The sequence below is a fragment of the Ochotona princeps genome, chromosome Y (assembly GCF_030435755.1).
Source record: "Ochotona princeps isolate mOchPri1 chromosome Y, mOchPri1.hap1, whole genome shotgun sequence".
Classification (NCBI taxonomy): Eukaryota; Metazoa; Chordata; class Mammalia; order Lagomorpha; family Ochotonidae; genus Ochotona; species Ochotona princeps.
This window is the reverse complement of record NC_080866.1, coordinates 10160189-10175597: the sequence shown is the minus strand read 5'-3', so window position 1 is coordinate 10175597 and position 15409 is coordinate 10160189. Positions and strand designations below refer to the sequence as shown.

The 15409-nt window shown below is 39.7% G+C and overlaps 1 protein-coding gene across 1 annotated transcript in view; it reads left to right on the top strand.

The window, feature by feature from the left end:
• LOC131478788 (histone-lysine N-methyltransferase PRDM7-like) overlaps positions 1-13946 on the top strand; it is a gene marked incomplete at both ends in the record, with an annotated part of 152740 nt that extends 138794 nt beyond the window's left edge. The window contains one exon of the mRNA XM_058659366.1: positions 13799-13946. Coding sequence (XP_058515349.1) covers positions 13799-13946 — 148 coding nt within the window. The remainder of the gene's footprint in view (positions 1-13798) is intronic.
• Between the last annotated feature and the right edge of the window lie 1463 nt (positions 13947-15409).

Here is a 15409-nt window from a genome sequence, read left to right as displayed (position 1 = left end):
CTTACCATGTTCTTGGATTGGCAGTACCAACATTATCAAAATGGCCATATTACCAAAAGCAATATATAGATTCAAAGCAATCCCAATCAAAAATCCCAGCAACATTCTTCTCAGAAATAGAAAAGATGATACAGAAGTTCATCTGGAACCACAAAAGACCACGAATAGCTAAAGCTGTCCTGAAAAATAGAAATCAAACTGGAGGAATCACAATTCCAGACCTCAAGACATACTATAGAGCAGTGGTTATCAAAACAGTCTGGTACTGGTACAGAGACAGAGAAGAAGATCAATGGAACAGAATAGAAAAAGCAGAAGGGAATCCACACATGTATAGCCAACTAATCTTTGACAAGAAAACAGAAAACAATCCAGGTAAAAAACCTGGTCTATTGAATAAAAGCTGTTGGGACAACTGGATAGCAGCTTGCAGAATAAAGAAGCAGGACCCGTACCTGTCGCACTATACAAAAATCAGCTCTAATTGGCTCAAGTATTGAAACCTACACCCAGAAAACCTTAAACTACTAAAGGAAAATATAGGAAGCACACTCCAAGATATAGGAACAGGGAAAGACTTCTTAGAAAAGACGCCTAAAGCAACGGCGATCAAATCCAAAATGAACAAATGGGACTATATCAAACTAAAAAGTTTCTGTACAGTAAAGGAAACAATTTAAAAAGTGAAGAAACAACCAACAGAATGGGAAAAAAATTTTGCATTCTACACAAGTGACAGGGGACTAATATCTAGGATCTACAAAGAGCTTCAGAAACCCAAGGGTAGTGAAAAAATAAACCCTGTAGCAAAATGGGCAAAGGAAATGAACAGATGTTTCTCAAAAGAACAGATACAAATAGCTAATAAACATATGAAAAATGCTCAGTCTCTCTAGCCATCAGAGAGATACAAATGAAAACCACCTTGAGGTACCACCTAACTCCAGTGAGACTAGCCTACATTCAGAACTCGAAAAACAACACCTGCTGGCGTGGATGTGGGGAGAAAGGCACCCTCCTTCACTGCTGGTGGGAGTGTAGGCTAGTACAATCATTGTGGAAATACATATGGAGAGTGCTTGGAAAATTGAAAATAAACCTGCCATATGACCCAGCAATCCCGCTCTTAGGAATATACCCAACAGAAGTAAAATCTGCATACAAAAAGGGGATCTGTAATCCTATATTCAGAGCAGCACAATCCACAATAGCAATGTCATGGAAACAAACCAGATGTGCGTCCAAGGAAGAGTGGTTAAAAAAAAACTGTGGTACATCTACTCAATGGAATATTATTCAGCTGTCAAGAAGAATGATATTATTCTATTCAAAACCATGTGGTCCCAACTAGAAACTATTATGCTCAGCGAAATGAGTCAATCACAAAAGAATTAATACCATATATTCTCTCTCATATAAGGAAGCCAGCATGGAAAGGTGGAGTTCATCAAGTGCCCATGGAGTATGCGATGGAAACATAGTTCCTAAGAGACTTTTGTGTTTCCTTTTAGTTAAGCATGTGCTGCCTACTCAGTGACACATCACTTAATCAAGGTGTTACAATTTGTCGTTGACGTTGTTGCTGCTGTTATTCATTCGGTGACTGATTTGTTAAATTTGCATTAGTCAGTCATTTTCCTTGTAAAATGCTATGATTTATAGGTAGCTGAAAGAGCTGTGCATTTAGTTTAATCAGCATGTGTAAAAGTGCATATGCAGTGTTAGAGATGGGAATTATTGAGAAGATGGTTGATGTTACTGTTAAAATTATTGTACTTCTTTATAATTAGTTCTGATCTAAAATATAGATTGCTGCAAGTCAGGTCCCACAGCAAGAGATGGTGAAAATTCTCTGTTCTAGGCATGTAGGCATTCCATGGATGAAGTAACAGCAGAGTACATTTAGCATGTTGTGAACATGAATATGGCAAATTGGCAGTTTCCATCAGTTGCTGGCAATAGTTTAGAGTGATGACAAATCTTATTTTGATTTTTTGTGTGTTATTTAGTTATGAGGAAAGTGTATGGTAAGCAGTCCATTTGATGGTTTACTAATTTCCTCGTTGTTCAGAAGTCCGAGTTGATTATGCATTTAATATGATAACCATTTGTGTGCTGTGAATTGCATTAAGAGTTATGTAGGGCAGAGTTGATGCTTACTAAATGTACAAAATGGATTGAAGAGATTAGCCAGTTAAATCTTTTCACCAGTAAGGCACTCAACAGCCCATGAGATATTTATTAAAAATGTCAAGTAAATCCTCTTATTTTTGTATCATAGTGTCAAATAGCAGTAAAATAAACATGTTGAGATCCTTAATTTACTGCTATGTTTCACTGCAAAATTTACCTTTGTTAAAATTTGCTTCTGTTCAAATTTGTTGAGACTGCACGTAAAAGTATCCTAATATTACTTTGGCTGGTATTTTCTAATTACTGTATAATATTATGGGAATGCAAATTTTATTTGAATGTCAACTACAGTTAAGCATGTTTTGTTTTTTTTTTTCTTACTCAGGTTTTGTAATTTGATGGAATGTTTTTATCACAATTTAATAAATGTTTGCCTTATTTAAAAAAAAGAAAAGAATTGCAATATAAGTGTATTACTGATAAATTCCAGGCTACAGCGTCAGAATGGATAATACCCTGCCTAAGGATAAAACAATTTGCAGAATTATTGGAAGCACCCACTTGTCCATTGTAAAGTTGAGACAAAATAAACATGGCTCATTGAGAACTGCCAAAAAAAAGTGTCTATAGGCTACTATTCAGCTGCTTCATATCTGTTTTCATTTTATTATTTAGCTATTTATTGTGTTGATGCATAATTTTGATGAAGCAAAAATTTTAGGTAAATTTTAGGAAAGTTTTAAACTGGCTTATAATTCTAATCAGGCCTTTGTTTACAGTTGAGGTGTAGAACTATTTTAGTAGGGGTGTGCAGAGAAATCATTCATACCCTAGTGAGGAGTAAGTAATCTTTGCATCCCATCTAGTAAGGTGTATGTGGATTCACGCTGATCATATCCTGTTTGGTTTTAAGCTTTCCTTGTATTTTTCTGACTCTCTATTCTATTTGATTGATTGATTGATTGATTGATTGATTGATTGATTGATTGATTGATTGAATTTTGTGGCGTGAGGCTCCAGGGCAATCCTGAAGGTCATTGCAAGAGAGGGTGGGGATCCAATGTTGGAACTAAGTAAGGACCAGAAGAAGCTCCTCTTCCTAGTCCCAAATGAACTTTGCTGTTCTTCTGTTTCTGCAAATCACTCAGGACTCCTTGGGTCCTGTTGTTCCAATGACCTTGGGTCTGTTGAGAAAGGAATTTGGCCTGTTTCATCCCATGTGATAGATCCAGATGGGGCTGGGTGACCTTGGAGTTCTCAGCCTCAGAATACACTCCAATGCCCCATGTGTTCCTAGTCTGTTAGGATGTAGTCCTTGGTGCCCATACTGATAGTCTTTGGTGAGAATCCGAGTCTTCAGGCTTGGGATACAAGCCTCCTTTTGTCCACCTACTCTACTCTGGGGTCCCCCCTGCTCTGTGCAAACTCTGTTAAGAGGTTGTCTGGATCGCTCTTGATTCCCCTATATGTCTTTATAATTTAACTATGGCTAAATGCTGATTTGAGTCTATTGTCTGTGAATGACCTGGTATGTTTCTGACAGGTTATGCTTTGTGCCTTCTTCAGACACTCTAAGGAGATGGAAGATTTCCCTGTTTTTCCACCCCATTTCTGAGTAGCTTAGGGTCTTAAAAGTATATTTGGTTTTACAATTCTTTCATGTAGAACATAAGCAGTCTGACTCACATTAATTGTATGTTCCTTTATACATCACAATATCATAATGCATTAGATACACAGACTGCTTGAAGTTAAAACACTATTACAGGGCCTGGTGGCGTGGCCTCGTGGCTAAAGTCCTCACCTTGAACGACCCAGGATCCCATATGGGCTCCTGTTCTAATGCTGGCCGCTCTACTTTCCATCCAACCTCCTGCTTGTGGCCTGGGAAGGCAGTTGAGGATGGGCCAAAACTTTAGGACCCTGCACCCATGTGGGAGACAAGCAAGAGGTCCCTGGTTCCCAGCTTTGGATCAGCGCAGCACTGGCCATTGAGCCTACTTGGAAAGTGAATCATCGGACAGAAGATCTTCCTCTCTGTCTCTCCTCCTCTCAGTATATCTCACTTTGCAATAAAAATAAATGAATCTTAAAAAAAATCAAGAGATGAAGCCAAAACAGCACAATTTAAAAACTAATAATAATATTATAATACAGGGGTATCATTTTCTGGATTGACACCCTTATAGTAAGGCAAACATGTGGTATTTAACCTTTTGGGATTGGCTCATTTCCCTTAGCATAATGGTTTCCAGTTGGACCTATTTGGCCGCAAAAGAAACCTGCATTTCGATTTTTTTAATAGTTAAGTAGTATTTCATGGAGTCAATGAGCCATAGCTTTCTTATCCAGTCTTCTGTTGATGAGCATTTTGATTGCTTCCACGTTTTTGCAATTATTGGTTGTGCTGCTATAAACATAGGGATGCATGTTGGTTTCTTGTGTAGCAAGTGTTTTGGTTATATTCCTAGGAGTGCTATTAGTAGATCATATGGTATGCAGATTTTCATTTGTTTGAGTGTTCTCCATACTGATTTCCACAGAGGTTGTACAAGTTTGCAGCCCCACCAGCAGTGGAGTAGGGTTCCCTTTTCCCCACTTCTTTGCCAGCAAATGCTGTTGGTGTTTTTGTATGTGTGCCATCCTTACTGGTGACAGGTGGTACCACATTGTTGCCTTAATTTGGATTTCCCTTATTGCCAAGGAAGTTCAGTATTTTTTTCATATGTTTGTTTGTTTGCCATTTGGGTTTGTTCCTTTGTGAAACATCTGCCCATTTCTTGAGTGGTTTGTTTGTTTTGCTGTTTTGGTTATTCTGGAGATCCTTGTATATTCTGGAGATTAGCCCCATATCACCCATGTAGTGTGCAAAGATCTCCCATTCTGTGGGTTGCTTTTTACTTTGTTGATTGTTTTCCTTGCTGCACAGAAGCTTCTTAGTTTTTTTGAAGTTCCATTTGTTTACTTTGGCCTTGACTGCTAGTGCTTTTGCTGTCCTTTTTAGGAAGTCAGGGCCTACACCTAAATTTTGCAATGTGTTTCCAACATTTTCTTCCAGAAGTTCGAAGATTTCTGGGTGTGGGTTTAATTCTTCTATGCATTTAGATTTGAAATTGTTGCATGGTTACAAATGTGGGTCTATCTTCTTGTTTCTACAAGCTATTGTCCCAACCTGCAGGACGCAACGCAAAAACCCTGAGGGCGGATTGGGAATGCTGGGCTGGTAGCCCCTGTCTGCTGGACTAAGAAACACACGGACCATTATACCTCTACCTTATTGTTACTTCTCGTATATATACTTTCTTTTCTAGGGGAGGGAATAAAAGAGAGGGCTGTCCTGGAAGTAATTATCTTCACTGAAGCAGTGAAAGAACTAAGCAGCTATAAGTCCAAGGCCCATAAGTCTGGCTCCTAACATTCTATCATCCAGTTGTCCCAACAGCATTTATTGAAGAGACCTTCCCATTTGCTTGGATTGTCCTCTGTCTTTTGTCAAAGATTATTTGGCTGTATCTGTGTGGGTTCCCTTCTGGTGTTTCTGTTTTGTATAATTGATCCTCCTCTCTATCTTTGTGCCAGTACCAGGCTGTTTTGATAACCACTGCCCTATAGTATGTTCAGAAGTCCCGGACTGGGATTCCCCCTGTTAAGTTCCTATCCTTAAGAATGGTTCTAGCTATTCGTGGTTTTTTGTGTTTCCAGGTGAACCTTTGTATCATTTTTATCCAGTTCAATATAGACTGTTTTGGGCAATTTGATTGGGATTGCATTGAGTGTATATATTGCTTTTGGTAGTATAAGTATTTTAAAGATATAGATTTTGCCCTTCCAGGAGCATGGGAGGTGATTTATCTTTTGAGGTCTTGCTCAATTTCTTTTTTAAGCATTTCATAATTTTCTTCATTAAGGTCTCCTACATTTTTGGTTAGATTTATGCCTAGATGATTCATACTTTTCTCTGTTATTTGGAATGGTATCTTGCTGGTTAGATCTTCTTCCATTTTGGGGCTGTTCATATACACTATGGCTGTTGATTTTTGTTCATTAATTTTGTAACCTGCCACTTTACCAAATTCTTGCAGAAATTCTAGGAGTCTCTGTATTGAGTCTCTTGGTTCTTCATGTAGAGGATCATGTCACTGGCAAACGGTGAAAGCTTGAATTCTTGCTTTCCCATTTGAACGTCCAATTTGGATTCCTTTGATTTGCTTGTCTTGTCTTATGGCCTCAGCGAGTACCTCTAGGACTATGTTGAATAGCAGTGGTGATAGTGGACATCCTTGTCTTGTTCCGGATCTCAGTGGGAAGGGATCCAGTTTTTCTCCATTCAGTATGATGCTGGCATTGGGTTTTTCATGTATTGCTTTGATTATGTTGTGGATTGCTCCTTCTATGCTTACCCTGGTTAGAATTTTGAACATGCAGTAATTTTGAATTTTGTCAAAGGCTTTTTCTGTATCTATTGACAATATTATATGGTTTTTGTTCTTCAGTTTTTGGATATGGTGTATCACATTTATGGATTTCCGTATGTTGAACCATCCCTTCATTCCCAGGATAAATCCTACTTGCTGTGGATGCATGATCTGTCCGATGTGCTTTTGAATTCTATTGGCTAGGATTTTGATGAGAATCTGAGCATCAGTGTTGATCAGGGAGATTGGTCTGTAGTTTTCCTTTTGGGTTATTTCTCTATCTGGTTTTAGGATTAAAGTGATGTTGGCTTCATAGATTGAGTTTGTCAGGGTTGCTTCCTTTTCTATTGTTTTGAAGAGCTTGTAAAGGATTGGGGTTAGTTCTGGTTGCAATGTTTTGTAGAGGTCTACGGTGAAGCCAGCTGGACCTGGACTTTTCTTTGTTAGGAGATCTTTAATCACTGATTCTATCTCTGCTTCAGTTATGGGTTTATTCAGATCTTCTGTTTCCTCTCAGGCTCATTTTGGTAAGTGATGGGAATCTGGGAACCTTTCCATTTCCTGGTGGTTTTCTGATTTGTTGGAGTACAGTTCTTTGTAGTGATTTGTAAATATTTTTCTTATTGGTTGCATTGTCTGTTGTTATATTGCCTTTTTCATCTTTGATGCTGCTAATTCTTGCTTTCTCTTGCTTTTTCTTTGTCAGTCAGGTCAGTGGGGTGTCTGTTTTATTTATCTTCTCAAGAAACCAGCTTTTTGATTCATGGATTTTGTGTATAGTTTTTTATTTCTATTTGATTAATTTCCTCCCTTCCTTTGAAAATTTCTTGTTTGCTGTTGCTTGTGGGGTCATTTTGCTGCTGTATTTCCAATTCTTGGAGGTGTGTGCTTATTTCCTGTATTTGATGTCTTTCTTGGGCCTTGCATGAGCACCAATTGCAATAAGCTTACTGTAACAGTGTTTGGCAGTGTCCCACAAGTTTTGGGCTGCTGTATGTGAGTTTTCAATGATTTCCATAATTTTGTATCTCATCTTTACTTTCTTCTCTAACCCATTGATCCTTTAATAACATTTATTCCATCTCTAAGAGTTTATGTATTTCCTGGGGCATTTTGAATTGCTGATTTGCAGTTTCATTCTGTGATGATCTGAGAAGGTACAGGGTATGATTCTGATTTTTGAAGGTAATTAGACTTGCTTTGTGTCTTATCATGTTGTCTATGCTGGAGACGGTGACATGCACTGCTGAATAAATTGTGTAATCTGTGGCCTTAGCATGAACTGTTCTGTATATATCTACTAGGTCCAGTTGTTCTATTGTTTGTGTGAGCTCTGTAGCTTCTCTGTTGAGCTTATGACTCCTTGATCTATCTATTGGTGTCAATGGGGTGTTCAGATCTCCCAGGATTATTGCATGTTCATCTCTATCTCCCTTTACGCCTATAAGTAATTGTTTCACATAGCTGGGTGCATCTGGACTTGCAGCATGAATGTTAAGCCTGATAATCACTTCCTAATGGATCTTTCCTTTCAACAGTATACAATGCCCGTGTGTCCTTTTTGATGTTTGTCACGTTGAAGTCTATATCATCTGAAATTAGGACCACAACAGCAGCCTTTGTTTCTCATGGGTTGGCATGAAACATCTTTTTTCCATCCCTTCACTTTCAGTTTCTTAGCATCTTTTCTGCTTAGATACGTCTCTGGTAGGCAGCATATAATTAGGTCCTGTTTATTGATCCAATCTGTTAATCTATGTCTTTTGACTGATGCATTTAGGCCATTTGTGTTTCGGGTTAATATTTAGAGATTACGGTTTTGTCCTGAGTTTTGTGTGTTTTTCAGGTTGTTGGTATCTAATTGTCCTTCCTTGCTTGGGCTTTAGTGGGGATGTCTTCCCATTTTCCATCCTTGTTTATGGTTTTCTTGCTTTTTCTCTGGCTGAGGCACATTTCTAAAGAGATTTTGTAGAGCTGGTTTTGTGCTGGCACATTCTTCTAATTTCTCCTTTCTATAGAAGTATGTAATTTCATTCTCGAATGTAAATAAGATCTTGACTGAGTACATTATTGTTTATTAACAATTGTTCTGTTTCAGGATTTGAAAGACTTTATTCCATTCCCTTCTTGCTTGGAGTGTCTGTTCTGAGAAGTCAGCAGTGATCCTGATGGGCCTGATTCTAAATGTAAGCTAGCCTTTGCTTCATGCTAACGTTACGATTCTTTCTTTGTATTCGTTAGTCGGGAGCTTGATTACCACATATATGGGTAAAGATCTTTTTGGGTCAAATCTGTGGGATGTTCTCTGCCCTTCTTGGATTTGGACTTGGTTCATGTTCCAAGTGTTTTGGAAATTCTCCTGTATAATTTCATTGAGCACCGATTGTATGCCTGTCTCTCTTTCTACTCCTACTGGAAGGACTATAGCTCTGATATTTGACTTCTTGATGTGGCATTCATCTCCTGCATTGCCTCGTTGGTTTTGCTCAGTTGTATCTCTAGTTGGTTAATAATCTGCCTGCTTTCATTCTGGGAATCTTCCAATTTGGATATCCTGCCTTCTGCTGCTATAATTCTGTTGACTAAGCTCTCAACTCTGTGCTTCAGGTCAAGGATCAGATTTCTGACTAATTTTGTTTCTGTGATTATGTGGTTTTTGAATTCCTTAATTTCCTCCCATCGTTTCTCATTGTTTCTGAAGAGTTTCATCATTACTTTGCTGAACTCCTTCTTGGATAGGTCTTCAAAGTCTTCATCTGTAATCTCTGTGATTGACCAGGCCTTTCAGTGACTTTTTGAGGTGGCACTGGCTCCTTCCTCTGACTCATTTATTTATTTGTGACCTCGCCTCATGTCTATGTGATAATGGACATTGCTGGTTTCTATCGGTTGACCTGTACTGCCACCTACTGCGTGATCTGAGGTCTTGTAGACCTAGATTGCTTTTTTCTTCTTTGTGGTGTCTGAGTTCCCCTCCCCCTACTTAGGTCTGTGATTTTGTGGGCTCTTTAAAACTGGCATTTATGTTAGCTTTTTTTTTTTTTTCTTGGAAAGATTTATTTATTTATATTACAAAGTCAGGTATACAGAGTGGAGAAGGAATAGAGAGGAAGATATTCTGTCTGATGATTCACACCCCAAAGTGAACTGCAATGTCTGGTGCTGTGCCGATCTGAGGCTAGGGAACCAGGAAACTCTTCCAGGTCTTTCATGTGATTGCAGGTTCCAAAACCTTTGTGCCATTTTCAACTGCTTTCCCAGGCCTCAAGCAGGGAGTTGAATGGGAAGTGGAGCTGCCGGGATTAGAGCTGGTGTCCATATGGGATCCTGGTGCATTCAAGGCAAGGGCTTTAGTTGCTAGGCCACATCGCCGGGTATTACAGTAGCTTTTGAATGTCCCTTCTGTGAATTTCTTGTGGTCCTGGGATTGGCACCACCCAGTGCTGGGAGCTCCAGCTACCAGGATCAAACAAGTTCTCTGTTTCTGTGCCTTGTTGCCCTCTCCGACCTGTCTGCCCAGATCCAAACCTGCCCAGATTCGATTGAATTTCACCGTGTTTTTTGTCCCAGGTTCTTCTTGCTATGGGTGGGCACTTCCCTGTGTTGGTGACTCATCTATGTTTGCCTGAGAATTTCGGTCACCTGATTTGGCCTCCTGCTAATGGTGGACATTTCCCTGTGTTAACAACTCACCAGGGTTTGCTCCCCAAATTTTTTCACCAATTTCACTTGAGTCTCTGCAGCCCGTGGCTCCTTCTTTGTCCTTCTCATGTTTCTCATCCCAGTATTTTGCATTCTTTTTTCTGCTATGTGCCGCTTTTTTCAGTCCAGGGGATTGTGGGGAATTTCCCACAGTGTTCCTCCCGGTTCTTTCTTCTCAGGCTCAGTTCAGACTGTTCCTGTCCCTCAATTTTATAACCCTCAGTTACATCAGTCTTAAGCTTTTTTTTTTTTTTCTTAATGGAATGTCAGATATACAGAGAGGAAGACAGAGAGTAAGATGTTCAATCCAATGATTCATTTTCCAAGTGGCTGCAATTGCCGTAGGTGACAAAATCAGAAGCCAAAAAGGAGGATCCTCTTGCGGGTCTCCTAAGTGAGTGCAGGATCTCAAGGCTTGGACCATCCTTGAGCATTGCCTTAGGGCACAAGCTGGGAGCAGGATGGGACACAGGGTTGCTCAGATGAGAAATGGCACCTCTATGGATCCCAGAGCATACAAAGTGAGAACTTTGGCCAGTATGCTACCATGCTGGTCCTGAGGAAACTGATTTTGATCTTTTATGGGGGCATTAAATGAAAGCTCACACATGAGGATTGGATTAGCTTTCTATGCAGATCTTTGACAGTATGAAACATATTTAGAGCTCTTCTGACAGAATGCATGTTAGTATAATCTGGTGTGCTCCAGATAGCTTTAGTTATTTTTTTTTATATATTTTTTTAAATTTTATTTTAAATTCATTAATTACATTGTATTATGTGACACAGTTTCATAGGTACTGGGATTCTCCCCACCCCTCCCCAAACCCTCCCACCATGGTGGATTCCTCCACCTTGTTGCATAACCACAGTTCAAGTTCAGTTGAGATCCCCCATTGCAAGAATATAAAAAAAATAGAGTCCAGCGTCTTATTGTCTAGTCAAGTTCAACAGCTTCTTAGGCATACCCTCTCTGGACGGAAGGCAGAGCCAGCAGAGTATCATCCCAATCAATTAAAAGCCAGGGAACTTGAGCATTTTTTCATATGTTTATTTGCCAGTTGGGTTTGTTCTTTTGTGAAGTGTCTGCCCATGCCCATTTCTTGAGTGGCTTGTTTGTTTTGACATTTTGGTTGTTTTGTAGCTCTTTGTATATTCTATCACCTATGTAGTGCGTGAATATCTTCTCCCATTCTGTGGGTTGCTTTGTTACTTTGTTGATTATTTCCCTGGCTGTACAGAAGCTTCTTAGTTTGATGAAATCCCATTTGTTTATTCTGGTCTTGATTGCTATTGCCTTTGGTGTCCTTTTTAGGAAGTATGGACCTACCCCCAGATCTTGCAGAGTATTTCCAACCTTTTCTTCCAAAGGTTTGAAGGTTTCTTGATGTAGGTTTAGATCTGTTATCCATTTAGATTTGATCTTAGTGTATGGTGAGAGTGTACAGTGAGAGCTTGACTTGTTTCCCATTTGGATTCCTCTGATTGCTTTATCTTGTCTTATGGCCTCAGCGAGTACCTCTAGGACTATGTTGAGTAGTATTTGAGGAAGTGGACATCCCTGTCTTGTTCCAGATCTCAATGGGAATGTTTCCAGTATTTCTCCATTCAGTATGATGCTGGCGTTGGGTTTTTCATATATCGCTTTGATTATGTTGTGGTTTATTCCATCAATGCCTACCTTGGTTAGGGTTTTTAGCAGGAAGCGGTATTGGATTATGTCGAAAGCTTTTTCTGCGTCTATTGATACGATCATGTGATTCTTGTTTTTCAGTTTTTGGATGTGGTGTATCACATTTATGGATTTCCAGATGTTGAACCATTCCTGCATACAAGGGATGAATCCTACCTAATCTGAATGAATGATCTGTCCGATGTGTTTTTGAAGTCTATTTTCTAGGATTTTGTTGAGAATCTTAGCATCAATATTCATCAAAGAGATAGGTCTGTAGTTTTCTTTCTCTGTGGGTTCTCTGTCTGGTTTTCGGATTAAGGTAATGTTGACTTCATAGAACGAGTTTGTCAGGGTTGCTTCCTTTTCTATTGTTTTGAAGAGTTTGTAGAGGATTGGGGTTAGTTGTGTTCAGAATGTTTTGTAGAATTCTGTAGCGTTTTCATCAGGGCCTGGCTTTTCTTTGATGGGAGATCTTTAATCACTGATTCAATCTCTGCTTCAGTTATGGGTTTGTTCAGTTCGTTTGTTGCCTCTGGGCTAAGTTTTGGCAGGTGGTGTGAGCCTAAGATCTTTTCCATTTCTTGTTGGTCTTCTGATTTGTTGGAGTACAGTGCTTTGTAGTAATTTCTAATTATGTCCTTAATGGTTGTGGTGTCTGTTGTTATGTTGCCTTTTTCATCTTTGATGCTGTTAATTCTTGCTTTCTTACCATAACATAAATCACAATGTATAATAAACAGAACACAAAGATGGGCCTTGAGGAATCTAGATCAACTGGGGCCATTAGACTCACTCTTTCTCTAATTAGCATTGATTAAGCCCTTCCAGTGTCAAAAATTTCTTAAATACATGGAGATTCCATGTAATTGGTGCCTGGCAGTAATGTTTCTTAGTCTTTTGACAATTATACAATGTCAGAACAACTTCAGACATAAGACCTTCAATCGATGAGACAGTGAAAGACAAAAAAAACAAAAAAAAAAAAAAAAAGGAGGAAACAGCCTGGTTCTGGGGACAGGCATTGACATGCAGTGGGCTAAGGCAGTGACTGTGAAGCCTGCATCCCAAGTACTGGTTGCTCTACTGCCAAACCAGTGGCTTCCCCATGCATCCAGGTAAGTTTTAGAGAATGTCCTCAATCTTTGACCTCTGTGCCCATGTGGAAGACCTGGTTGAAGCTCCTGCCTGCCACTGTGTCCTTTCTGTGTCCCCATTCCACCTGTTCTCCTGGCATCTCTGTCTTTTTCCCCTTGTCCTCTATGCTTCTCTGCCTCTCAAATAAAAATAAAACACTAAACTTTATCAATTAAGCAAAACCAAACCAAACCTGGGATGTGGATGAGAGAAGGAAGCTGTATCTGGACAAGGGTTTCTGTGAGCAATTTTGTGAGAGGATAAGAAACAATGAAGACTCCTCTACATTTCTGGATCTGGATCTTGGACTCCCAAGATCCAGGAGAAAGATCCAAGAGAAAGGACTCCAAAGGATTGCCTTGGGGAAAGCTGAGTTGTGGAGCATGTGTGGAAAGCTAGATGCAAGGAGTGTGTCCACTCATCCAATTCTGTAGCAGAAAACTGAATGAAATTTGGAGTTTAGGGAAACTCTGTGTGCTTCATGGCAGTCAAGGTGGGAGTAAGGTGGGCTTGGGTTTTGAGGATGACTAGTGAGGAAGGAAGGAAGAAAGCATACTTATCACAATGAACACTGTATCTACAACTTGTACCTGGGAATTCAGTGATCTCATGAGAGAGGTATATGTTTGCAGGGAAAGCTCTTGTAGAATTGTGATTCAAGCAGGGTGGAGGCTATTACAGAACACATGAGATTTAAACGTGACAGAGCATGCAAACTCAGCATTTATCTCCACCCCAGGTATGTGAACTGTGCCCGCAATGATAAGGAGCAGAATTTGGTGGCCTTTCAGTACCATAGGCAGATATTTTACCACACCTGCCAGGTCATCAAACCAGGCTGTGAGCTGCTAATATGGTATGGGGATGAGTATGGCCAGAAGCTGGGTATCAAGGGAAGCAACGAGAAGAAAAAGAAGGGAAGAAAAAGGAAGAGCTCACAACAGTGAGAGGTAAGTAGCACTGTTGTGTTGAAATAAGCAAAGGAGTCCCCTTGGGAATATTTGTGATTCAACTCTAAGGAGTCAAATGTATTGTAAGTGCTGCCAAAGTTCAATTCAAATGTGATTTCCATTTAGCAAAAACAAAGACTTACTTATCAAATAAAAGGAAGAGTTATAAGAGACTCAAGCACAGAGATAGAGAGAGAGAGATAGAAAGGAGAGATCACCACCTACTGTTTTATTCCCCAAAAGCTGCACTAGGGCATAGTATGGCATCCTATGGCTAAAGTCCTCACCTCGGACATGCTGGGATCCCATATGGACACCGGTTCATGTCCTGACTGCTCCAAATCCCTTCCAGAATCCTGTTTGTGGTCTGGGAAAGCACGTGAGGATGGCTTCAAGCCTTGGGATCCTATCCCCACATGGGGGACCCTGGAAGAAGTTCCTGGCTCAAGACTTTGAATGGACACATCTCTGGTTATTGTGGCCACTGGGGAGTGAATCAAAATACAGAAGATTTTCTCTCTGTCTCTACACCAATCATGTATCTGCATATGATATATATAAATATGTAATATAATATATATGTATATATATATATATACATATATAAATGCAATTAGATTTAATGCTGCACCTGCCAAAACTATCTCTGGCTTGAGCCAGGAGTCTGGAATGCATCTAGGTCTCCCATGTATTTCAGCACTTGAACCATCTTGTGCTCTTTCCCTGGGTACAGTAACACACAGGAGATTGAACATGGAGCAACCAGAGCTCAATCTAATGCTTCTACGGCATACAGGTGTCATAGTCAGTGACTTAAACCAGTGTAACCAAATCCTGACCCATTTTTATGTCTTTGACTCCTGGGAACAATTGATACTGTTTTCATTTAGTTCTTTTATTTGTTAAATACTTGGTGCACAAAAGTATCCCACAACACCCCCTTTGGAGAGGGCCCAACACAAAAAACAAGGTCTTGGTCACTTTGCAGCTCTTCTACTATGGAAGTTCCCTCTGGATCATGAACAGTTTATTTTACATTTTCTCCATGCTCCCCGGCCCCTCCAAAAAAAAAAGCCATATGTTTCTATTTAGTCATTGTTTCAATGGGATGTTGTCATGTGAATTTTGTGCTTAAGACTGTCCATGGAAATGGAGATTTGCTGAATAATACAATTGAGTGAAATATGAGTATGAGCACAGCCAAGTGTTTCAGAATAGGTCTGGTTTTCATGTCTGTTTGCCTCTTTAGAAAGACCTTTCTATTTACTTGAAAAGCTACAAACAGGGAAGAGAGAAATCCATTATCTGCTGGCTCATTTCCCAAATAGCCCCAACAACAAGGGCTGGACCAGATTTAGGTCAGGGCCAAAGAATTTCTTTCAGGTTTCGCACATAGTGGC